The sequence below is a fragment of the Ambystoma mexicanum genome, chromosome 7p, assembly GCF_040938575.1.
Source record: "Ambystoma mexicanum isolate Mex_15411 chromosome 7p, UKY_AmexF1_1, whole genome shotgun sequence".
Classification (NCBI taxonomy): Eukaryota; Metazoa; Chordata; class Amphibia; order Caudata; family Ambystomatidae; genus Ambystoma; species Ambystoma mexicanum.
The window spans coordinates 599,794,500-599,820,679 of record NC_090939.1 but is presented as its reverse complement, the minus strand read 5'-3'; the positions used below and the strand labels follow the sequence as shown (position 1 = coordinate 599,820,679).

At 44.6% G+C, this 26,180-nt stretch overlaps 1 protein-coding gene across 4 annotated transcripts in view; it reads left to right on the top strand.

The window, feature by feature from the left end:
- The window catches only part of HERC2 (HECT and RLD domain containing E3 ubiquitin protein ligase 2), a 2,956,340-nt gene that overhangs the window by 1,178,336 nt on the left and 1,751,824 nt on the right, over window positions 1-26,180 (top strand). For all 4 annotated transcript variants that reach the window (XM_069636605.1, XM_069636607.1, XM_069636603.1 and 1 more), the window contains exon 39: window positions 10,002-10,186. In XM_069636605.1, the coding sequence (XP_069492706.1) occupies window positions 10,002-10,186 (185 nt within the window). The remainder of the gene's footprint in view (window positions 1-10,001; window positions 10,187-26,180) is intronic.

Genomic DNA, 26,180 nt, shown 5'->3' with positions numbered 1-26,180 from the left:
GTCACTATTTGTTGTTTGTGAAGAAATTTCACAAGTGACCTATTTTTCGATAAACTGTAAAACAGTGCCATCACTGTCTTGGCCAAATTTATGCCCATCCTTAATCCATAAAAGCATGTGGATATGTGGTGATCCTCTGGCTTGGTATTCTATTCTCCAAAAGAAGTGTTGCACTTCTCTGAGGGGAGGAACAGTTTTATTACAAATAAAGTGTAGCATAGCAATGAAGCGATGATGGAAATATCTTGAAACATTAACAGGATCTAGAGAGCAGAGTTCTCCAGGTGTTGGTATATCTGTGTTTTGTTTTTGTTTGATATGCGTAGGAAATCATGTAAATCTTCCCATGCATATTCTGCACAAATTAATGTAACAAACCAAGTGGTTGGGCCAAGGTTTCATATCATACAACGTACATCTCGGTGATGTCGGAACCAGTATTCTTTTGTACCACGCATGTTTGCTAACAGATTTGTAATGCTTGATTGTAGAACCTCATCTTTTTCTTGCACTTTTTGTAGTAATTGCGTCGCTGATATATTTTGAAAATTGGTCCCTGATTTCAATGTGTGTGCAACTCCGTAGCATAGAGTTGCTAGTTCACTTTCAAAGAGTTGGTGGATTATGTATTCCCAGATTTAGACAAAATGTGGATCTTCAGAATACATTCGTAACGAGCGGTATTCTTATGCTGTTACCTGAGTGGGTCTATCATCGTACCTTCCTCTTTTCCCAATAGGATAGAGTAGAGGAAAGGCACGTGCTTCTATACTTTTTTCCCATATGCTGATTGGTGGTCCTTTGGTTTGTCACATTTGGTACATTTCCAGTGCATCATCTATGGTGTCTTTAGAGTGTAATGGTTGAATTGTATAATGGTCTAAAATAATGGATACTGTAGCAGGATCTAGAAGTTCAAATTGACCAGTTTCTGGTGACTCTTGAATTATTTCAGTGGTTTTCCTCAGGTTTTCTTCAATATTAATTTCTTTGTAGTATTCACTATTGTCTTTTAGATATTGCAAGGCTTGTCTAACTTTATGTAAGTCTACGAGTTGTTACCAAATTGTTTTGTCTAAAGATTGATCTATTGGAGGTTGCACTCCCAGAGTGTGTACATTTTCTTTCAGATCTAATGGTAAATAAACTACTTTGCCACAAATGCCTTTCACTAATTCAGAGAGAGGTAATTTTGCTGTTTTTGGTTGAAGGCACATTACTGCTTGAAATGTATGCACTGTTTGAATTATGATGCTCTCATATAAATTGAGTTGTTGCAGGGGTTTTGGTAGTGGAAATAATTCCAAGTTATTTGTGATAGCACGTGAAGGAGTTTGGTTGTCAAGTTTTGCATTGCAGTAACTGCAAAGTATTAAGGGGTCATTTATTTCTTATTTGTTTCTGCTATAAGGTAGAGAGCTAATTCAAACCATTTGGAATCTTCATTGTCTTCTATTTTGTATGTCTACAGTTTTTGTGCTACTTTTCTAAAAATGTCTGCGGCAACACACACACATGGTTTGGTACTTCAGCTGATGCACTTTTACATTTTAGTATTTCTTTTTTGTATTTGTGTAGTAGAAGGTTGCCATTTGTACAATTGTTCCTAGTCTTTTGTAAGCTATTGCATTTTCTAAGTGGCTTTCATTTCCAGAATATTTTCTCTGGATATGCTCTATTTCTTCGAGTAGGTCTTTTGGCTGTACCATGTAGAAGATTGTTATTTAAATTGTCTAATGCTAGATCTGCACCTTTAGCAAATACAGTTTATGGTCTAGATTTTTTATAGTTGAATGATGTGTTGATATAATTTTGATATGATGGAAGGTGCTTTTGCAAATACGTCCTGAAATGCAGGCTAATGAATGTCCTTGTAGTCCTGTGTATTTGCGCACTGGACAGGTATCCATATTTTGTAGTAGTTTCATTTTGAATTTGTCTTTGCCTTTCATATACTGATTGAGGAACTGGTGTAAAGATTTGAATGATTTTTTGTCCATGTTACACATTGACGTGCATGGCCATTTGTACACTAGACGTTTTGGTTCAGTCGAATGGAGAGGTGATACTGAGTTTTCTGGGGATATCTTTGTAAGCAGCATTTCTTCCATTATGGTATTAAGTTTTTCATACGCTCGTCCACTGCTATGTATGGCAAATGTGTTTGTTTGCTTTTGTTTGTATGCTTCTTCATTGAAATATGGTTCTGTGCTCGTGGTGTGACTCCATTCACCTCCACAAATATTTAAGAAGTTATTTTTGTTGACACTCCGTTTATTGAGGTCTTTTTTGTAGTCTAGCAGTTAGTTTTGTTAGTGGTTTCATTCTGTTTAACACTAAAATAAATAACTTACCTTTGAGAACGATTGCACTGTCTATGAGAGCTTCTAAGATCAATTTTCTACGGTAGGTTTTAAGGGTTATGCATGAGTTCTCTCCTGTTTTTATGAGATTCTGACGGACTCTGTGGCGGAACATTTTTTGTAAAATACTTTTTTTGGTATGGTTACTTGCCACTACATCAAGATTTATAGGAGGAGTGTTAGCAGTAGTGGTAGCTGAATTCTTGTTAATCACTTTTTGTTTCGTTTTACATTTTGAAAGAGGAGGTAAAGTTTTTGTACTGGAAGCTTGTTTTGTTTCGCTTAATGACTCTATTAGATCTTTTGTTTGAACTTTTTGTACAAATTCTGCTAGAGATGGATGCTTATTTTGATTTGCTCTACTTCTGCGTTGATTTCTACAGAGTTGCTTTTTGGTAGGCATTCTTTGGGGTCTGTTGGGGAAAAAAAGAAGGTATGGGTTTGGCTGTTCTGCAATGTATGTGTGCTGTGTGCATGAGTGTCCGAGTATGATGGTAAGGATGTATGTGGAGGTGTGTGATTGTGCATTGGGCAGCTACAACTAGTTGGGAAGGCTATTCTTGTATTTGTGTGTTACTATACTGGGGTTCAGATGACAATACAAAGTAAGCTAGTGGTGAGGAGAAGCACTAATACTAAATCTAATGGTTTAGAATTAAAACAGTTCTTTGTTCTGCAATACTAACATTCTAGGGGTTGATTCATGGAAATTGTTCACCGAAAAACGGGGATTTGTGTGCCATTCTGCCCGCAAATCCCTGTTTAACAAATGGGGATTTGTAGGCAGAATGGCGCACAAATCCCCGTTTTTCGACACACAAATTCCATGAATCAACCCCACAGTGTGTTTGAGTAACCGTTAGAACATTATGGTAGTATTGTACTTACTTTTTTGTTTGGAATGAGCAGGTTTCTTCTGAGTTGTTGTTTGTTCTTCAGATGCTGCTGCTTTTCAGGCGAGTGGTCTTCACTGCAATTGTAAAAGAAATAAGTTAGTAATTTTGTGTGTTTATAGCACTGTTGTTAATTTAGACATTGATTTTTATGTTTTTGTTGTAGTATTGTTGTTTGATATCTGAACATAGTGTGTATGCAGTTTTGTTTGACTATGTTCAGCCTTTATATTTTACTTACAATCTATTAGTTCAACATGCTTTGCAAATGAGTATAATACTAAGCGTATGAAACTCACTTGGTTTCTTAAGGCTGTGTTATTGGATGTTAGGAGATAGAAGAAATAATCATATACTTATTTTGCTATTTTTGTAGGGTAAATTGCAGAAACTGTATAGAAAAGTATGGAATGTATGCATTTGTGAAGGTGTGGGTAATAAAGCAGAAGGAAGTGATGTAAGGTTCCTAGCGCTGATGCAAAATTCTCAGATGGGGTCCATCCTTTGGGATGCTTTCAGGGACATGCGCCCTCAGGTCATCCCACTGGCACCCATTCATTCCTTCAATGGCTCCGGTGCCACAGGCCCCAGCGCAACCCGCGCTGCCCCTGCCGGCTCCTCTGATATCCGGCACCCCCCCTAGGTGGTTCCACACCAGCCTCCGCAGCAGCCACCAGCTCCGGTCTCCACTCCGTAGCCCACGGATACCAGTACTCCTCCACCAGTTATTGATCCTCCAAGCACTTGGGAGGACACAGACGAGGAGGAGGACCCCGACACGCCATCTTCAGCCATGCCCTTCCATGAACGCCTTGCAGCCCTGGCAGAATATTTGGGCCTTCCTCAGCCTGAGGTCAATCATCCCGAGGAGGGGGTCTTGGCAGAATTCCTCACCCTAAGACCCCCTACCAAGACTGGGATCCCGATACAGAAGGACGTCTTTGCCCTGGCCAAAAAGGGGTGGCTCTGGCCACACTGTGCCCAACCTGTCCATCGTAGCCTCGACGCCAGGTAGAGGGAGTGGGATACACTCTTGCTTTCGGCGCATCCTCAGCCGCACTCTTCAGTGATCACTGCGGCATCACTCTACTCTAAGCCTCTGTCATCCTTGACTACCTCGTCACTGCTAGGCAAGGAGGAGAATATCTTAGAAGCGTACGGGAAAAAGCTGTACTCCTCCTCCTTGCACCTACGCCAAGCCAATGCTGATGCCATGCTGACGGCCGTTCACCAAAGGCTCTGGCAGGAAATTGCGGACTTCCTCCCGGACTATGCAAATTAACAAGGGGGGTCGTGGGAGCCCCTCTGCCAAACATTAGTCTTGGTTGCGAGAGACTTACCTAGAGTGTTTAGCTCACTATCTTTCACAGAAAAGAAATATTCCAAACATATCAGTCTTTGTCCTGCCCTGGGGCGGTCCAGCACCGAAATGCTAGGCAATTCTCCTCTGAACAAGAGTACCAACAGCATCCCCAGACACGTGTTTCGGTCTGGTTGGACCTCATCAGTAGGTTTTTAGACATTAGACCTGGTTGCAAGAGACTTGGCCAGAGTCTTGAGCTCACTCCTGGACTGGCACAGAGCCAAGCTTGCTTTATGTCGGGATTAGGAGAAGCCAGGCTGGTAGCGAAGGACATCATGGAGTCCACAGTGGCTCACAACGGTACATTTGGCCGGGCCATCAGCATTGCCACGGACATTTCAAGGACTGCCCGACTCCGGGCTGCTGAGTTTAACCCTGACGTCCAGGAACGCATATTGGACTTTCCATTTGAGGGTAGTGACCTCTTTCACTTTACCACGGATGAAGACTTAGATTAAAAGAACAGCTTGCAAACCGCAAAGTCTTTATCTATTCTTACGAAGGCCATGCCCAAGGCATACACTCAGTCACATCAACGCTCCAACAAGGGGTGGGTGTCTGGCGGGTTCCGGGGCTTCCTCGACGGAGTTCCAGACAACCTGACTGTTCCCCGAGTCAGCACCAGAGGAAACGGCAAAAGGGGGTGGGAGGCAAGGGCTTTTTCCAATCCCCCTCCTCCGCAACAGTCTCAGAGGGAAAGAAGGCATGACACGCCCCTTCGGGTCCACATGTCTGGTGGGGGCAGGCTGGCATTCCACGTGCAATTTTGGTGCCATGACTTTTCAGATCCTTGGATCCTCTCCGTAGTATCTACAGGGTACCTCCTACTAGTCCCTTCCTCTCCTCCCTCTTCCCCTCCTCGCCAACAGATTGGGACAGCAACTCTGTTGGTGGAGATCCGGTCACTCGTCGAGAGCCAGGCAGTGGAAGAAGTCCCAGCCTCCCAGCAAGGTTAGGGCTTCTATTCCAGGATTTTCATCACGCAGAAGAAGAACCAGGCTGGCCTGAGAGTTGTATTGGACCTTTACCCCCTCAACATCTCCCTTCTTCTACAAAGATTCAAGATGGTTACGCCAGCACTCATTGCACAGACACTGAACCGGGGAGACTGGATGTGCTCCTTAGATCTGAAGGACGCGTATCTACACGCCCCTATTTGTCAGCTGCATTGGTCCTTACTGCGGTTCAGGATCATGGGCTGCCATTTCCAACACAAGGTGCTACTCTTCGGCCTCAACACAGCCCCCAGGGTATTTACCAGGTTAATGAATGCAGTGGCAGCCCTCCTCAGGGCCAAGGGCCACCACGTCTTCCCATTCATCTCGGGAGAGGGTTTTCCACACCTCCTCCGCGCTTATGAACACACTCCAGGACCTGGGGTTTGCTATCGATCTCAAGTCTCAGCTACATCCCACGCAGAGACTCACCTTCTTGCGCCTAATCAGGGACTCGTGCTCCGAGAGACTTTCCCTCGCAGGACAAGATCACGTCCACCAAGAGAGCCACTACTCACTTCCCCTCCAGGACAGCGACCTCAGCCTGATGGTACCAACACCTGCTAGGTATTATGGCGGGGGCCCTGTTGGCCATACCCCACATGAAACTTAAGACGAGATTACATCTGCACTTTGCAGCCTCATGGAATCGGGAGAGGGGCTCCCAAGCAAAGCTAGTCGACATTCCTACATCTCTCCACCCGGACCTCACGTGGTGGTCTGCGTATTGCAACCTGCGGCAGGGCAAGCCATTCCGGCAGCCTCTCCCTCAGGTCACCGTCACTACGGACACCTTCCTTGGAGTGCTGAGGAGCCACACTGGACAGCCACAGCGCCCATGAAGTCTGGACTCGGCAGGAGCAAGATTCCCACGTCGACTGGCTAGAATTGAAGGCCATATGGCTGACCCTCTAGGGCTTCCTCCCTCTGATAGAGAGGGCAAGACAATACTTATCCAGACTGGCAACTCCACCAGCATGTATTATGTCAACAAGCATGGGGGGTACCAGATCCCCCTCCACTGTGCAACCTAATCCTCTCCGCTGTACAACCTAGCGGTCAGCATGTGGGAATGGGCTCTGGAGAACATCATCAACCTCACTGCCGTCCACATCCCGGGGGAGTCCAACCTCGAGGTGGACAGGCTCAGCAGACTGGGGGTGGACAATTACGAGTGGCAATTGAACGACCTCGTACTGAAGGAGATCTTCCTCAGGTGGGAGCATCCCCAAGTGGATCTGTTTGCCTCCCAGGACAACAGGAAATGCCAGCAGTTTGCCTACTGGCAGGTGTAGGGCTCCAGCTCCCTGGGCGATGCATTCCAGATGCAATGGAACTACATGACGGCATACACCTTCTCGCCCACACCCCTGGTACACAGGGTGATCTGCAGGATAAAGGAATCTTGTCACCTCAGCATCATTCTGATAGCTCCTTGGTGGCTGGCGATCTCGTGGTTCTCCTAGCTTCTCAGTCTATCGGACAGGCCTCCCATTCACCTACCGCTGCACTCCATCCTGCTCCTCACAAGCTAGCCCTCGCAGCGTGGTTCCTGAGCCGGTCACACTGAAACACTTGAGCCTATCTCAGGCTAACCTGGAGATCATCCAGGGTGCCCGAAGCAAAGCTACCAAGCGCCAATATAAGAGCAAATGGTCTAGATTCTGTCATTGGACAGACTCTAATGAGATCGACCCCCTTAAGTGCACATTGGACGACGTGCTCTCCTACTCGGCACACCTCGCCCACTCCGGAGTACAGGTGGACACATGCCGTACCTGTTTGGCAGCCATAGGAGCCTACAGGAATTTGGAGGAGGGTCTATTCTCCTCTAACCCGGTGGTCAAGCGGCATCTGGTGGGCCTCAACAGACTCTACCCGCCTATAAAGAAGCCACACCCTGTGTGGGACCTCAATGTAGTCTTGGACGCCCTGGCGCACAACCCGTTCGATCCAATGACGTCCCTGGACATCAGGCTTGTCACTGTAAAGACAGCCCTGCTTGTAGGCCTCACCTCCGCTCTGAGTCAGCGAAATCCAGCCTCTGGTAACATCAGAGCCCTACACTACCTTTCACAAAGACAAGGTGGTCCTCCGGATGCACCCTGCATTCCTACCCAAGGTGTCCTCCTCCTTCCATCTAAACGAGGAGATAGTCTTACCCACCTTCTTCGCCGACCCCCAAGGATGAGCCTCAGAGGGTTTATCACCGTCTGGATGTCAGACACGCTCTGAAATACTACCTGGACCGGACCAAGGACTTTCGCAAGTCGGAGCCCCTCTTTGTCACCTTTGGTTGTTCAAGGCCAGGTTAACAGGCTTCCAAGGCCTCCATAGCAAGGTGGATGGTCGCAGCCATCTGTGAGGCCTATGAGCGGCAGCACAGGCTAGTTCTGGCTAATTTGCATGGCCATGCAGTCAGAGCCAAAGCCAGAGACATCGCGTTCCAATGGCATGTACCGTGGCAAGTCATCAGCAGGGAGGCCACCTGGGCCTCCCCTTTGGCTTACGGCAAGCACTACTGTTTGGACACTGCCTCTAGGTCAGACATTCGGGCAGGCAGTTCTAAGAAACCTGTTTGCTTAAGGAGGGTCTCCTCTCCACCCTGGGGCTACATTCAGTTGTAATCGCCCATACAGTATGGAGGAATGGGGACGGGATTTAAGAGTAATTGATAGTTACTCACCATAGTGACTAACATACTCTTAGTCCATAGTCTTTGCTCCATACGTCCCACCATCCTCCCCCCTAATAATACTGGTGTCATTAGGCAATGTTGAATATTGTCGACGCGTCAAGGGGGACTGAGGAATGGCGTTAGTCGGCAGAGTCAGGCGAGCGCATGCTTCCTGGGATGCGCCCCTGCACGCCTCTAAATTTAAGAGGGGGAAATGATTTTTCTGGAGAAAAAGGTTCAGTCTGCCGTTTCTTCGAGGGACGCCCATACAGTATGGAGGAAAGGGTACTATGGACTAAAAGTAGATTAATCACTACAGTCAGTAACTATTCATTTCTGGCTATATGTGTCCTTTCAATAAAAAAAAATACCCAATTAGAGAGCTGGGACTTCGTTAAGACATGCGTAAATGCCATATTTCACTTCCCAGTGAGGAGCAAAATAAAAGATTCGTCTTGCCTTTAACAAAAAGGTTTTTTTCTCAGAGACTGTGTTCTAGCTTGCTTTTGTTGTGCACGTGAAGTTTAGAAAATGAAGGTGGCTTTGACCAAGCCATCTGTGCGTTTGTTTCAGTGCTTTTCTGGACATATATATTTCTGAATGAAAAGAAAATTTTAATCAACATATTTTTATCAGGACTACATTGACAACATTTAAGGATTTTTACTGGATCTATTTCTGAATTAGATCAAAATGTTGGAACTTCATTTTAAGTTAATCAATTTTTCATCCATTAGCAGAGTCAAGACGTCTTTTTTTGGCTTATTACAATAACACTTCATGAACGAAAATCTATTTTGTCATGCTCCTCATTTACACATAAATTGGCATTTATGTCTCACAATGAGGTACCAGCATGCTAATTTCACATTTGGTTCTGAGTTGTGGTACCTTCAATGAGCATGCTCGTTAAGTAAACCGTTGAAGGATTTTCCTTTTTTGTGGCAAAATTTGTGTTAATAATTCAGGTTATAGTTTATTTTTCAATCCTGTCATAACAAGTGGAATAAGCAACTTTCCAGCTTTTTTTATTAAGCGCTTGCATGACAATTATGCATTTTTTTTTAAATGCAGAAGTTAATTAATAGATGTTGGATGTGTATATTTATCTTTGCCATTGTTTCTTTCATAAAATATGTATAACATAGCACATTTAACTGCTAAAAGCAAGATGAAGCCATAGACTATTTGACTCTGTCCCAACTAGAAATGTATTTCACATTTTCTGCAATATGCATATTCAGGATAATGGACTGTATAACTCTGTCATGTTTGTCAAGAAATGTTAACATATTTTTGGATTGTTATAATGTATTGCATTTCGTGTTCATCTAATAATACATGCTTTGTCATTTTTAAGGTAGAATCTTTTGAGTGAGTTCTTTAAAAAAAATGCTTACCTCTTTTGCTTTAATTCGTTTGATTTCTTCACCTTTAATACCTGGTTGTGTATACATTTCTCATTCATACAAACTGTATTTTTGTAATAACACTATACAACAGTATCGCAAGCAGTTGCCCAGCCTTTCCATATAAGGTAACTTAAAACATCAACTATGGAATGTCTCTTTAATTTTGATGCAGCAAGTGTCGAGAGCAAAAACTGTTGCAAAGTTTTTTAAATTAATTGGGAGGATTTATGGCGCTGTTGGAAACCAGAAAGCAGTATTTACAAACTGTTAACCAATAAAATGTTGTGTTTTTCCGTAGTATCAATCCAAAATAAGCAGGTGTATAAGGAACAGCACAGAATTTGGTGTACTTTGGGATTTATCCGCAGCATTGCCCTCATGCCTCAGATGTGCAGCACTCTTAGCATGCCTCAGTGGATCACTTTGTTAATGAAGATTGTAGAAGGGCATGAATCCTTCACGGCAACTTCTCTGCAGAGACAGGTAATAATCACATATTTTTCCATAAGTGGGTCAAATGTTTTTTTGTTTGTGATTACGTAGACCTGTGTTAACATACTCTGTACATGGCCAGGAAGCAAAAAAAATAATCTGTTCAGGCAGTATTTTACAATACTTAACACTGTTGGCATAGACGAGTATGGGCTTGGGTACACTACAGCAAAAAGTGTAGTGTTGCTCTTAATTGGGGTTTGTTTCCAGGTAAGTAAGTTGGCCTGAATGAATGGGCTGGAGCAAACCAGAGCCTGAGCGCACAGCTGTAATGACCCCTGACATTAGTCGCCCTGTTGGCTCTTGTTAGCTGGTGTGAACGAGATTGTATAAATGTCCAGTGTGGGTTTAGTAGCAAGCCAAGTCTCTTGGAGACATAGAATGTCATATGAGCTCTAGTCGACCTTGCTAGGAGTGGTTAAGTGAGTATACCCTCGAGTGTTCCAACAGGCCATTGTGATGAAGTTAGTTTGCCTTGTGTTGTCGTGGTCCTTATTTCCCACATATGAGTCTGCTGATCCCAATTGTGATGGCTAGGTTCTCCGTGCTGTCTTTGTTGGTGGTGACGACCATGTCAAATTTTTGGGATCCATGGGTTTCCTGGTCTTATCACTGTGTGTTATAGGTCTTGAGGAGGTACCTTTCACATTGTTTGGATCAGCAGAAATGTTGGGTTTTTTCAGTGGGCCCAAGGGTCTACGATCGGGGCCTCTTCGATCTTCTCCGTACTCCTCTTCTCGTACCTTTAAATGTCGATCTTTTATGAGTCTCGCGGTTTGACTCTTGCGTGATGGATGCAAAAGTCTTCTTAGTTGAGAATGGTCCATCAATATTACAAGCAGATGGCTTTGCCTGTGACTTGCTGACCATTCTAGGCTCTTTAATATGCCGATTGGGGTCGCTTCTTTTGTCAAGGGAGTTTTGCGATCCTTCCCAACCTTGTTTCAGTTTCACTTCCTTCAGTCTTGTGTATTTTGTTCCTTTGGTTGAGTTCTTTCATATCATATCCAAGGATCTTGAAGTTGTCTTCATCTTTAGTAATTTTTTTATTACTGTTGATTGAATATGAAGAAAGGCACAGTCTTTTCTTCCGCTAGGGCAGGATTCAACTATCCAAATATCTTCGTTGTTTAATCTTCGCAGATTTGGAATTTGCTTGAATAGTCCCAATATTGTGGTCCTGTTCAAAGTCAGGTGGTCATTACGTTTTCGTAGTCTTGCTAGTTTTAGTATACAGGCGCTCTGGATTTGCTTAACTGAGGTATTCATTTTTTTGTTCTTAGGTCTGGAGGTGGGCTCTTGCTTTTAGTTTGGCGAGGTCTTCCTTTGCTTTGGTCACGGTCATGTCTCCTATTGGCCGGTGACCTTCTCGAATTGGCCCTGTTAGAACTGGAGGATGGGATATTATCTGCAGGCTGAGTTTTGGCCTTGATTTCCTCCCGATGTCCGACTATTATGGGGAGGCGTCCTGGGCGTTATGATGTTATGCCTTAGACGAGGGGTGTTATCCCGTCTAAAAGATTGAGTTTGGGGTAGTTTTTCACAAGTCTTCTGCCCCAGTACTAAGGTAGAGGAAGATGGATCAACGATAAAGACTTTTTTTTTTGGTTCATCTTTAGAGTTACCTTTTTCCAGTATCAGGTTTTCCTTTTAGTTCTTGGCGCTCATTTCCGACTCTGAATTTTCGACTGTATATGTACTCAAGTCCAACAAGTCCACTGAGGTAGAGTTACTGTCTTCCAGAACCAGATTTGTTCTATTTGGACTGGTGGTTTTCTGCTTAGGAGCATTTGCAGGAAGCTTCAATCTCTATAATTGTTGGATGCAGGTATCCTTCCCATGTTTATTAGAGGAGATAGTTTTCTGCAATTTGTTCTTTGACTTTTGCTGAATTAAGGGGGGGGGTTGGGATTGCGAGGATGTTGTGCTCGTCGGTATCCTCTCCTTCGTCCAAGTTACTTGGTTAAATATTCCAAATGTAAATAAGTTCTTAATCACTACCCAACTGTTCTGTTGAAGATTTTGTTGGGCATGGGGCGCAGTCTTGCTTCAAAATAGGGTTTTCATGTTCTTTCTGATTTTTAGTTTGTTTTTGCTTTCCCTTGTTTTCGTTTTGTGTTGATTGTCCCTCTTCTTACCTTGTTAGATCAATCCCCCTTGTTGGTTGAGTAGTGAGACGCAGTGATCTATTTACAGGGATTTCTGGTTCCTTATCGTGTTCTAACCCGTTTGTACCTGGATTGATACGATCCTGGGTTTATGGTGAGAACTCAGTGGCGTTGTAATTTAATTTAGCCATAGAAATTATGTCAGTGATCCGTTCATTAAGAATTTTTCTCTCCTGTTCCATGTAATGTTGATGGTATAAGTCTGTCTCCCGTTCTTTAGTCATTAGTACTCCTTCAAGGTAAGTCAACTTGGTGTGCATTACTGCTATCAATGACGTTTGATCTTTTAACGTATCATTCAACGTATCGTAAAGCTTACTGAGGCCTCGTAAAGCTTACTGAATGGTGCAAGTGGTATGGTGACTGTTGCCATAATACTTAGCAGGTCTATTTTTTTCCCTGGGTGTCTAGTTTGCGTACTGTCGTTTGAATCATGTTTTCTTTTGCGCAGTACTTAGGTCTGGGTTTTTAGATGAAGGTGTCTGTTTCGATTGTCTGCTAGGTCTTATATCAGGGAGCATGCACACTTTTCCTTCCTTCTTTGTTTATCAGGCCTATCTGTGTATCTTCTGTTGAGAAGCTTGTCTTTGTCAAGGCCGGTGTGTTTCGATTCTCCGTCGTGTTGGTATTCCTCAATGTTGGCTCTTTATTGGTGGCTGATAAATGGGTATAGTCAAGGTTTTCCTTATGTTGAGGATCTGGTGTAGGTCCTGACCCTGTTGGTGGTGATACAGCGTTAATAAGAGGACGGACAAGGACCTTGCGGTTTCTCCACAAACATCTGATTTGCTTTCTTCGGATCAGGTCCAAAGTGCCATCTGAGTGGAGTAGACGTTGGGATGCCTTTACGACTGTCTTCTAAATTCGTAAGAGGGTTTGACGGTGAAATCACGGTTCGCATCTGGCTTGTCTTCACCACAGCGTCAATATCTTGGGGGATGACCATACTCTCTAGTATTTCCATATCCGAGAGTTTGTTGAATACTTTATCGGATGTTGCACATTTGTTCTTAAAAAGGTTTGAGAGATTCTTTGTTAGTTGGTTTCGGCAAACACTTATGAGAACTCCATTTAAGTGTAGTTGTAGCGTTCTTCATCAAGAGCGCTTGTTTGCTTGTTTGGGTTATAAAATTATGGCAGCCCTTGGTCTTTGTCCTTGGTTTGTTGTGTTGTGGAGCGATCTTCTCTAAAAAAAACTGGAGTTTACGTTTGTGTCTCTCCTAGATGGACCACTTGGAGGGCTAAGCACCTGCTTATGCCCTGTAGGAGGGGTCCGATTGCCACTAATTTCGGGGCTGAGGTCTTGGTTTAGTTCAATACTAGCGTTGAGCTTAGTAGAGGTTGCAATCGAGCATGAATTTGGTGACATAGAAGTCCTCTGGATATTCATTCTGTCGTTCGCAGGACTGTGCGTGTTGGTGGTCTTGAATAGATGGAAGTATGGCATCTGTTAAAGTGGAGGATGTTTCTGATCATTACCGCCAGTTTTTTGATGTTTGTCTGTGAAGACGTCGTCCTTCGTAATATCGAGATTTTTACTATGAATAGATGGGACCAGGACGGGCTCTGCAGTTGGCAGGGGCGATCGCTTGGTCGTACTTGGGGGGGCACCGGAACCTCGATATATAGGACATCAAGGGTCAGGCCCCGGCCCTCCTCTCCGACCACTTCAGGAAGGTCCCGCCCGTCCCCGGCACACTGTTGGACCCACTTGGCCTTTTTTGGGCAGTCCCTGGTGCTTCCGGCTTCCGTTGCCACCGCTGACCCCTTGCTCCTCGGCACATCAGCCAGAGAAGAGTCTGACGGACTTGGCGCCCCCTCTAATACTGCTGTATCAGAGGACTCCTTCAACCCCCCCCCCGTCTGTCTCTTGCGGGGGGGCGGGGCTGAAGCCGAATGGTGTTCAGTGCGATGAGGACTCGTTGCGCTCGCCACTCCCGTTTCCCTGGTCCTCAGAGTTTGTTCGCTGATGATCATGTTGTGTTTGGGCAACAGGAATATTAGGAGAGAGGACGGCGCTCATTACTTCATAAGGGAGGGTGTCTAGGTCGCCAGAAATGTTAGATGTTGAATACAAGGTGTGACTTGTTAAGTCAGGCTCATTGGACAGTGTACCTGACTCGGTGGTGGGGTCCATCGTAGCTTTAATCCGGGCCGGTGCAGAGGCAAGTCTCTTCGAGCGAGAGGACGTTTTCAGAGAGCTACGTAGGTCCATGCCCAGGTCTACCTGCTGCGGGCACTAACTTCTCAGGTGCCTCCTCTCTTCCTCCATTCTTCTGGTTCGAGTTGAATCAAAGGGGTGGATGCACCCGGGTGCCCCGGATACAGCGGACGGCAGCAGACTGCAACACAACTCTGTTCACAACACTGTGGCTGCTCCATGGCGCGAAGCAATTTTTATAGGTTGCTCCACCTCCAATGCCGCCAGGGAAGAGAGACTTCAGCAGGTACAGCAGACTGCAACACAACTCTGCTCACAAATCCTAAATTCACAGCAGTTCTGGTAGCAGACTTTCATTTTTTGTCTGAATTGGTAGCTAGTTTGGATGAAGATTTAGAACATTTTTTGATAATGTTGAGACCAAACCTACATCGTAGCATTTTTGCAGATAGGTTTAGAGTTTTTTGTGAACTTTTTATTTTAATTGTTTTAAACAAACATTATGATTTTTGGCCACCACCAGAATAAGCAAATCATTGAAACGATACAACATAATCTCCAGTTAAACAGTGACCGCTTTACCCTCCCCGCCCCCCTAATTTAACACCCAAGTATTCCAAATATTCTTTTTACCCACTCCAGAGGGCCCACCAATTCCCCTACCCCCCCTTTCCCAGATCCTCTGAGATATTTAATGCCTTGGACTTTGGCAAATTAATCCGGAATCCTGAGACCTCTGCGAAATTTCCCAAAAGTTCCAGAGCATTCAGCAGGGATTCCCGGGTGTCCCTCAAAAACAAAAGAATATCTTCCGCATATAATGCCGCTTTGTGTTCCATTCCGCCCCCCACCATGCTCTTTATTTCTGGGTCCGCTCTTATCGCATACGCCAAAGGCTCCATGGCCATAATGAATACTAATGGGTATAAAGGACATCCTTGTCTCGTGCGGTATTGGGTCCGAATGTTTCCTGTTTATGTATAGCTTCATGAAGGCGGTCTGAAAATTCGCCAGAATCATACGTGTAGGTTTCAACGCACCCCAAATGAGCCAGCTTTAGGTTGAGAGTTTCAATCCGAACTATCAAAAGCGCGCAATGCGTCTACTGCTACCACTGAAAAAATGTCCCTGTCCGTTTCCCCCACTCGATCACGTACACCGCCCTGCTGGTATTATTCTGAGTGTGCCAACCCATAATGAATCCAGCCTGACCCGTATGGATAATTTTAGGGAGGTGCTGCATCAGCGCCAACATTTTTGAGTATAGTTTGGCTTTGCCATTGAGTAGCGATATAGGGCGGCGGCTGGAACAAAGGGTGGGGTCCTTGTCAAGTTTTGCTAATAAGATAGTCGTGGATGCCCCCATATCTCCTGATATCTTCCCCGTCTCCCTTATAAAATGTAAGTATTGTTAGTCGGCCCACTAGAATAGACTGGAAGGTTTTATAGTATTTGCTTCCAAGCCCGTCTCGGCCTGGCATTTTGTTTGCGGCCAGCCTGTGTATAGCCCTCCCTATCTCCTCCTACGTGAAGGGTGCCTCCAATTCTCTCCTATCCTCCTCTGTCAGTTTTGGCATGTCACACCGTTCCAGAAATCTTAATTGGTCCTCCTCTCGAAGGCCCTCATTCGCTATATTTGCGGCATAAAATGTGTGCATGATCTCACGCTTATCCTCCTTGCCCCAACATAAATGCCCCTCCCCATTCCTCAGCTGTGTAATATGTTTTTCGGCCTGCCGTTTTCTTAACTTGGCTGCTAAGAACCGATTAGCCTTATCCCCTTTAGTGTAAAAGGACTGTTGGGTGCGAATTAATAGTTGAGCCGATTTTTCAGCCAGATGGGCCTCTAGTTTAGCCCTGGCCTTCATTAGGCCGCTCCATGCCTTCCTCAAACCCGTTTCCTTGTGTACTGCCTCTGCATCCTTTACCTCTTTCTCTAAGACCAGTCTCAAACTTTCCCTCCTTCTCACGTATGCCGCCGTTTGCCCAATAAACTCCCACGTCATTACCGCTTTGCTTGCATCCCACACCACTCCCCAATTCATTCCCTCTCTGTCATTCTCCTTGAAATAGTTTCTTACTGTGTCTTACATATGAGCCCTCACCGGTGGATCCCTTTAAAATAAGGGGGTTTAATCGCCAAGACTTCTGACTAACTGGAGCCTCCATCCGAGGCTCCCAATGTAACACCACCGGTGAATGGTCTGAGAGAAACCTACCCTGTCACTTGGGGTATAAATGTGAGACCATAATCATAGCAATACGAGATAACCCTCTGTGGACCGCACCGTATAATCCCTGGAGTGAGGTTTAAAAAAAACAGCATGTTTCTATCCGGTGAAGCTCTCTAAGGAATTGGTCCAGCGCCTGCCTATTCCTGCCGTCATTCTGCATTGGCGCGAGGGTTTTTTCCATCTGTCTGTGGGTCCATGCCACAATTAAAATCCCCACCCACCAATACCTGCCCCACACACAACCCTGCAATTTTTCTTCTATACCCTAGTTAGAAAGTGGTCCTGGTGTTCATTCGGCCCCTAGATGCACACCAGTTGTCACCTCAACAACCCTCCCACTACTAGGATTCTCCCTTCTGAGTCTTTGTGGATGAATTGCTTAATAAAGGCTGCGTCTTTCGCCACCAGGATAGCTACCCCCTTCTCTTTGTACTGCTGGAGGTGAAGAATTGGCTAGGAAAGTTTTTGTGTCTGCAACGAATTTCATCTTTCTCTAACAAGTGGTTTTCTTTTAACCAAGCCACTGAGGCTTGCAGCTCCACCAAACGACGCAATATCGATCGCCGCTTGATCAGAGAGTTGAGTCCCTGAACCTTCAGGGAAACCATCTGAATGTCAGTAGTCATCCTATCCTCCTGCGGTGCTCCTTGATATCACTTCCACAGCCCCAAACCCACCATTAGCTATTTGCCATTCACCTACCACCACACCTCTACCCCTTCCCTCCCCAAACTTGAGATAGCAACCCACCCCCAAACCCAACGCATCGCAACACTTGACATAATTAGCCACTGGGTGTAGTCACCCATAGCATTGAGGGCTTATCTGCTCCCTTGATCCCGTCCCTCCTTCACCCCCTCTATTCCCACTCCCCACTTCACTTCGAAATCTCTTAAATTATCAGTCTTGTTTCGGCTCTCCTCTACCCCCATTCTGTTTACCACCACTGCCTGGTCATGGTCCTGTTGGACTCCCCCTTCACTGTCTTCAGCTTGTATTTCTCTATCAGCTGCGGCCTTGTTGATGTCCAACGCTCTTTACTTGCTGGTGGCAGGTCCATCTCTACCTCCTCTTGAATCCCGTTTGCTTCCGCTGACTGTCCCCTCCCTTCTCTTCCTGTACCATGATGAAAGTCAATTCTTCTTCTTTAGAAATCGTGAACTGGCGACCGCGCCATTTGAAGCGCAGTGCACATGGAAAGCTCCAACTTTGTTTGACCGGAGCCAATCAGGATCCCCCTGGTACTATGTTTCTTCTCGATCTGTTTTCAGAGTCTTCCTGTTTGTCTAGAATGTTCTGCATTTGATTTTCTATGGCCACCATCCGCTGCATTAGTGTCTCTTGGTCATGCCCTTGCTCACATGTGAGCAACTCCAGTTCGTCAGCTCTCTTTTCCATCGCCATGATGTTTTTGTTAATGTCCAAGATGGCCTTAGTCAGGTCTGCTGTGCTATATTTGATGTCTTTTTTTGAGTTCCTCAGCATGTCCTGGAAGTCCCTTCTCCTAAGCAGAAGATCGTCTGCTGGTGTGAGGGATACTGGTGGAGAGTGGATCTGTGCACTTGTCTGATATTATGCCCTTTTTGGGGTCTCAGTGCCCTGCATAAGCACCTTAATATCACCCGATTGTGGGCCCTTGAGTTTTCCTTGATGTTTGCTGGCCTTGTTTGCATGCTCAGTTAAATCTTTTGGCCTTGAATATCGTCTTGTAGTGGTATTGATTCCTGCTTATGAAATGTTGTAAGAGCACATGCTCTTGTCACCCCCTCACCGCCTTTCTTCTATGGAGTGACTTATCAAGGTGGATATTGAGGGGGTCTCACCCCTAGGACCACCCCTGGATCAATTGTCGACCGCCTGTACACTCCAAGGAGCCACTCAAGCCCCTCCAACTTTCGACCTCCCCTCGCCGCACACTCTGCCCATTTCTCTGGTTTGGCGAGGCGACCTTTTCCCTCTTGCCACTCTGTCCTGTGGCTCTGCGGAGTCTCCCCCACCCTGCCGACTCCGGGCTCCTCGCCTTCCGTACAGCAGCGTGGGTGATCCACCACTCTTCGCCCGCTTTGCTGCCCGTCCGGCTCCTCAGGGCTGAGAGGATATCGCCTTGTCCCTCATGAGTGTGCCCGCTCATGGCAGAGAGCGTTCCACACCGGTGCATGAACCCTATGGCAGAGCTCCGACACAGCTGTCAGTAATTGTGCCCAGGTCATATGGGGAGGTACACTTCCCTGTTTCGTTGTAGTAATCCGCCATGTCTTATCTTCATACTACGTCTTCCGCACCTTTTCATTCTGTCGGGAACGGCATGGGTCTCGTAGCGGGGCATTTAGGCCCCATTCGATCAGCCACCTATCGCCTCACTCCGCCTGCAGATGGTTGCCGTGTCATACAGGGCACTGCAACCCTTGTCTGCTTGCTCTCTGCTACTCAGTGGAGCAGGTGCTCGTAGGGCACCTACCCAATACTGTCCCCTTGCTGGTCCTCTTCAGGGGTATTTTCCTTTGTGAGCCTCTACTTGATTCGGCCGCCACTCTGGAGCTTCTCCATTGTGCGCACCTCGCACCCGCCATCTTGTTTCTGCTCAGTCTCTGTTACTGTTCGGAGTCCCGATTTTCTTCCTTTGCCCCGCTGCAAACTGCTTCAAAGTGGAACTGGGAAGTCTCTATTTCACGTGGGACTCATTCCTTCAATTACAGACTGATAACATGCTTAGAAGGGGTAAGGATAACGACGGGAACGGCGAACAGGGGCTCAGCAGAGCCGCATCTTGCAGCGTCTCCGGCTAGCCACGCCCCTTTGTGAACCTTTATTAAAGTGGTCGTTGGACTGAAACAGTATTTTGCAGCCATATTAATAGATTGTGTGTGTACATGTTGGGAATCTGATACATGGAGGTTTAAGGATACATGTTTGCAGACGTGGAAGTTTACTATATATATTGGTTTCTATTAAGCATATCTTGGGGAGATGGATGTACAATTGAAATCCCTCTATTCATCCCATCTGGACAGACTTTTTAATTCAACTCATTTATAGGGGTTAAATATGTGGTGTGATTAGAAGAAAGCTATATTTGGATGTTACTTTATCTTTTTTGAGTTTTTATTTATTTGTATAGTTTCAAAGAAACTTTACAAAACACTAAAAACAAAAGAAAAACACTATATAGAAAACATTATTCCATTAAAACAAACATAATATAACATACACAGCGAAAACATCATACATTTGCCAGGAATTTAAATGACCATCTAAAACAAATTATTTTTTAAAATGACAACAGTTTAATTCTGACAATTGGTTAGTTCTTGTTACACTATTTAGGCGTTTTTTAATAATTAACCAAAAATGGTACATGGCAATATGTACTTTTTGGCTATCCGTATAGAGACAATAAGCCCAGAAATGATCACTCTTAACGTATTCATAATCATATACAAATGGTCCCAACCAGTTCATATATCCTGGGCCCAAAGTCCTACATTCTGTAAAAATGTGTTTAGCTGTCTCTGAATATAAGGTATTTTGACACACACGACAATATCTGTCTTTTTTTTTAGGAGGCCACGCTGTGGCCCTATTACAGTAAGTAATTGTAACTGATTTAGCTTGGGCTAAGGGTGGGCTAAGGCTGAGGATAAATCTTTACAAATTGTACTTACGGGAAGTCAGACTCATTTGTTCATCAGTTGAGCATTGATAAAATTATGTTACTTAGCATTGAATCTTTCATAGATTCACAAAGGGTTTGAATATTCCCTGTCTGGCAAACCTCAGTAACGTTAAAGCAGTAATATTTGAAATGAAGAAAACCCAAGTCACTTTAGTGTTCTCTTGGTGTTGTTTTGGGTCAATTACCCGCCCACCAATAGGCAGTGCCTCTCATTGCTCTACCACTGGAGGCCAGCTTCAGGATCTTACCACACCGTCAAGTGTTGGGAGTTCTCTCCTAATTTTCTACCTTCACTCTGTGATTTTAAGAAGAATGTTTGGACTAGAAATGTGTTTTTCACACCGTTGAATAGCTACAGATCAGGAATCCCACAATATGAAATAACCCATTAGGTACACCTCTTCAATGTGTTCTCAATGGTTGAGCTCAATAGTGTGTCCCTCCTCCACATCATGACTGAATCCATAAGGATGAGCCTTTTTATGGTATGGTCTACTTGCCACCTCAAGAATGTCTACATTGAAGACCAGCACCAGGAGTGTTTTTATTATCTGTACCCAGACCCACAACCTCGACTACTGCTCCGAATGCCATCCATTGTCAAATAAAACTTTGAAGGACAGACACAGGAGATTGGTAGCCCGACTGGACAAAGGTACTGTGGCCTCCGACTCAGCATCTGTGACGAGCCATGCCTCCTTACTCCCTAGCAGGGCTCCAGAGCGTGCTCCCTCTTCCAAGAGGTTGAGATACCACAAGGAGGCTTCCTGTGGGAAAAGGGTGAGGAATGAGGCCACCCATGCTCTACCAGCCCTGAGGAGGTAATCTTGCTGCCTAAGATTTTTCCCATATAATGGCTCCTTAATCGACAAAATAGCCTGCATCGGCGGTGTCCACTAAACAGGCTGGATCGGCGACGGGCCAATCCATTTCCAAGATAGTCAATGAAAAACTCTTCAACCATAAAGCATGGACCATCGGCGGTTTCATCAACGCTCTCTCCATCGACGAGTGCTACAAAACTGCCCAGGTGTTCTTTGTTGAGACTCTGATTAGGAGCATCTGGTTGAAGACGACAACCTCATGGAATGCCACCCCGCCGACTGCAGCATGAAGTATCCGGCACCCGTCACTCCGTCAACGACTAGAAAACACAAGGAGCCTCTCTTCATGCACAAGCCCTATGCTCCTTTGGTGTTGCCACGGCTATCAAATGTACCCTCTGAGGACATTTTGGAACACTAATCAACAGATTTCGAGTGCCTGGAAAGCCTTTTTGGAAGAGGACGACACACCTTCCTCTTGGCTTCATGTGTCGCCACCATCAGCTTGACCTGGTCCCTTGCACCCTTTGCCCAGAGGCCCATTACCTCTTTGGACATCCTGTCCATGCTGCACACAATGGTGTCGTAACTGCAGACACAAGTTCCCTCCATTCCTCCTCCAGAAGATCACCTTCCTGTACCTAGAAACTGTCATAGTGCTGAGGATTTCAAACAGGCGACACCCACCTTGGTCTCGGCCTAGTATGCAGTGCACGACTGAAATGCTTATCTTTTTATATTGATTCAATATTTAGATGGTACACCACTTATATCACACCCCCTTGGTAGATACCACGGGTCACAATGGACCATGAACAAGGCCGGTTGGTGAAATACATTATTTTAAAATTCAAAAGAAATCATAAACTTTTAATATGGGGCAGCAATCACCAATGGGGCGATGATTACAATGAGAATGTGAGCAATGCACTGGGTTTAACCTTCTAGCCAAACATATACACAGCACACCGGAATAGGAGAACTTTTGATTTAGGAAAGATAGCACCCAGGATAGAATTTCCCCCTGCAATGTTCCCTCAACCCACAAATAATCAATTTTGAGTGGATAAACAGAAGCAGCAGGTAATCTGGAATGAGAACTAGGAAACAGAATCCAAATCTGACATTCCCTCCCCAAATAAGAGAGAAAAACAGATTCTAAACCCCTTGCAATTTTATAAAATGACACTCGGAAATGGACAAATAAATAATGAATGCATGTTAAAAACCTTGAAGCAAATATAATTCCTCACTAAAGCAACAATGCACAAACACTAACAATCACAAAGAATGGTTCACCAAAAGCATGCAGTTCGAAAATGAGTGGCAAGTTTAAAACATGTTGCAGCAAAATGACATGCGTGAAAGTTGCATTTTTTCCATTACCGCCTAAAATTAACCAAATGTTTTTAATAAAAACGGGTGAAATACACTGATTTGCGTTTTTTTGGTTGGGCGATAGCTATACATTTGAGGTACAATATGGAAATGAAAGTAAGTCTCTAGCTGGTAAATTTAATGAGTTATGCAGAGCATTGAAAAGAGGAATCAGCTTTAAAATTGAAAGGCAAATCTCACTTAAACTGGATTTAATGGCTAAGAAAAAAGGAACGCCACCCATGAATCTCAAAAGTTACGCTGCAGTTGAAACCCTTCAACCAGTGTACCCCTTTTCTTAAAGGAAAATTAATTCATTTAAACACAATATTGCTGACGACTTAGGATCTATGCAAGACAGAAATGAAGAGAAATGTGGCGCTAACAGTAGAAATCAAGGGCAAGGTTGCACTGATCATTCTGACAGTTATCAGGGTAAAGATAGGATGGCTTAGAGAGTAGGATGAGGACACATGCAAGACAAAGTATACTATGGGTTCGGATGGGGTAGGGATGATACTTACAGTCAACTTTTAGTTTGGGATTTTGGACAGTCAACGGTTCTGGTCACTATGCGGCAGGGCGCCTGGCAAACAGCGGGGCAGTTCTGGTCACCAGATGGCACTTCTGGGCTGGCAATTCTGGTCACTGGATACTAAAGATCAGCTGGATGGCAGGTTTGCAGGATGCATGCATTTAGTGTGATCAGGATGCTTCCCAAAAACACCACAGCTTTCCCCTTTGGTTATTTTATTGGGATTTCAGAATTGAGGCCTTGATGGAGCAGGATCAGCAATGCTTGGGTTTTGCAGTGGGCCCTGGAGTAGGGTCAGCAATGTTTTGGCCTTGCAGTTGGGATCTGGATTCTGGATGGTTGGAACAGGACACGGGCGCAGGAAGATCTGGAAGAATGTGTCTATAGTCTTGTCAGGAACTCTTATTTATAATGCCTAGTGACATCATCAAAGTATATGACTGGAACAGGCTTAACTAAACACGCCTCTAACAACGCGATTGGACAAGGGTGATAGTCTCCGCCTAGCTCTCCGCTGGTTGGATTTTAGGAAAATGTCAGATTTATGGTGCGAGTTTTACAATGTCCAAAAACCTCCCACAGTTACTTTAACCAAAATCCGATTTTGCCGCAATCATTCATTTATACAATTGCAATCTCTTAGCAAATCATATACACAGGTTATATATTTTGTGCAGCACATTGCAGTCCAATCCTCCAATCCGTGAGAACTTGTTTCGCCCTTCTACCGTTTTTCGCACTTTTCAATGGGATTCATGTAACTCAAAATTCTATAACTTTATATATGTGTGTGGATTATCATAAGGGATGCATGTACAAAAATGTGCATTTGCAAAATGGATGCTTTTCTCGCAATCCGCCAGAATTTGCCATTTCTGTCCCCAAGGTGTCAATGAATTCTACCAAGTCTTAAAAGAAAGCCCCAAAAATTTTACATTTTAACGTCTTGCTGCAGAGATAAAAAGTCTTTAAAGTTTATTTATAAAATAGTCTTTGGAAGCAAATGGCAGTCCTTTGTCTTGCACTGGACCATTTTTTTCTTTTTCAGCTGTAACCAACTGTCACTTCAGCCCTGTGTGGGGTGGGGGTTCCCAGTTTGATTGAAGGTTTTATGGCCCCCTCCACTTGACAGGTTAGTGTCCCAGGACTTCTATTGTCCCAGCCTGGAGCACAGACGAATGTCTGACGAGTGTGTGACCTTTCTTTGTCCTGGCCCATTCAAAGTTTTTCAAGCTGGCAATTATCACTTTCGTGTCCTAAAAGTTTATGGGGTTTCTCCCTTCCGAGGGGGAAGTTTCAGGGCTGGCAACTGGAATAACTGTTTTTTTGAGAGCTTGCAAATTCGGCCCACGTGTTTTAAATCTTTAATTTCTTATTTTGGGTCCGGAATTAAAACAAACCTGTTGAATAAAAATAGCCCATGTATGTATTTTCACCAGCCACAAACCCCTTCACATTGCTAGGTAAAGGCAGGCTTTCCTTCAACAGTTTACTTTTTAAATGGGCATTTTTCTCCTTTAGTTTTGCAAAAGCCCATTTTTACACGTGTTGAAAATTGCTAGCATTTCCTTTCAAATTCGATTTTGCCATCTGACGTCTCAATATTGCCTTGCAGCCATAGTTAGTTTCTTGTACACCACAGTCTGTCCAAGGCAAAGGTCTCCTGGAATGGACATGTGCACAGAGCTATGATTTCTTTTGCAGTGTTCATTCCTTTGACACTTTATAGCACAGCAGAAAGTTAAGTTTCTTGTTGATTTCTCTGTTGTTTTCTCAGTTGGTTTGACAGGGCCTGTCATTCAGGGATTATGCCTGGTTTTGGTGAAGCACATTGAAATATATTGGGCATGGCAGGGCCTTTTTAATCACAGTGGTTTCTGAATGAACAGATGGAATTAGCATCAAAGCAACATTTTTAAAGGGTGAAAGTCTAATTTTGAAGGGCAATTTTGCGTTTTCAGCAAAGCAGTGCTGCCTTTTCACTTGATTCCGTTTATATGTTTCAGAACACACTCTGATGCTTTTTCAGTGGGTCACCTTGTTCCATCGTGCCTGAGGTTTGCTTAGCAGGACAATGCAGTCCTCTTTTTGTTGCTGCAAAAAACACAGTTTTGAGGTCCTGGTGCGCACAGGAGCCAGCGCAGCCATATTGCTGTTTCCTGCACAAATGCAGCTTGGTGATGTGGTGAAATACTGTTGAGTGGGTCCATATATCCCACAATAGGCTCCCTCCACTGGCCCCATCTCCTATAGAAGTTCTTTCGGATCCTTGACTCTCAGGCAGATCCTCCCCAGGAAATGGCTTGCATGCACACTTCGTTGCTGGACGAATTTGATAATTTACTGCCGACAGTTGGCGAACCGAATGATCATGTGAGTGTAATTTACATTATCTTAATGTAAGACATGACCCTCACTCTTCTGAAACAATTTTGACTCAGTAACATTGTTGTTTTGGGTAAGGTTAGGAACCTGTAGAGGGGTTGCTAAACTGGGTCGGTAAACTATCCTCCAGTCTCAATTTTGTTGTAGCGAACCAAATGAACTACCCGATGAAATACAGATATTTCATACTATCATGTCAAAACAGCAAAAATGTTTCATCACTCCTCTCAGAACAGAGGAAGCAGGGTTTTCTCTATTAACATAATGAGCAGGCTTGAAATATCATTGTCTAATCCTGTTAAGCATGATATCTGGTAGGACTGCTTGCTTGCAATGAAAAATCCATTCACAGCACCTTTTAAAAAGGGCAGCGTTGACGAGAAATATAGGGCTCCTGACAAGTCCTGCAAATGCCTCTGCACCCAACCCAATTCTGATGCGGTAATTTCTGTGGCAGCATACAAGAGGTCAGTCAACCCTTCTTCTCCATGTGCTGTACCTCAGGACTAGGAAGGGATCCAATTGAATGCCTTTGGCAAACTTATAATTTCTACTGTAGCCACCACCATCAAGGCGGCATAGTCCCTTGCAATTTTCTCCCAGCATGATTGAGAATTGTAGTACAAAA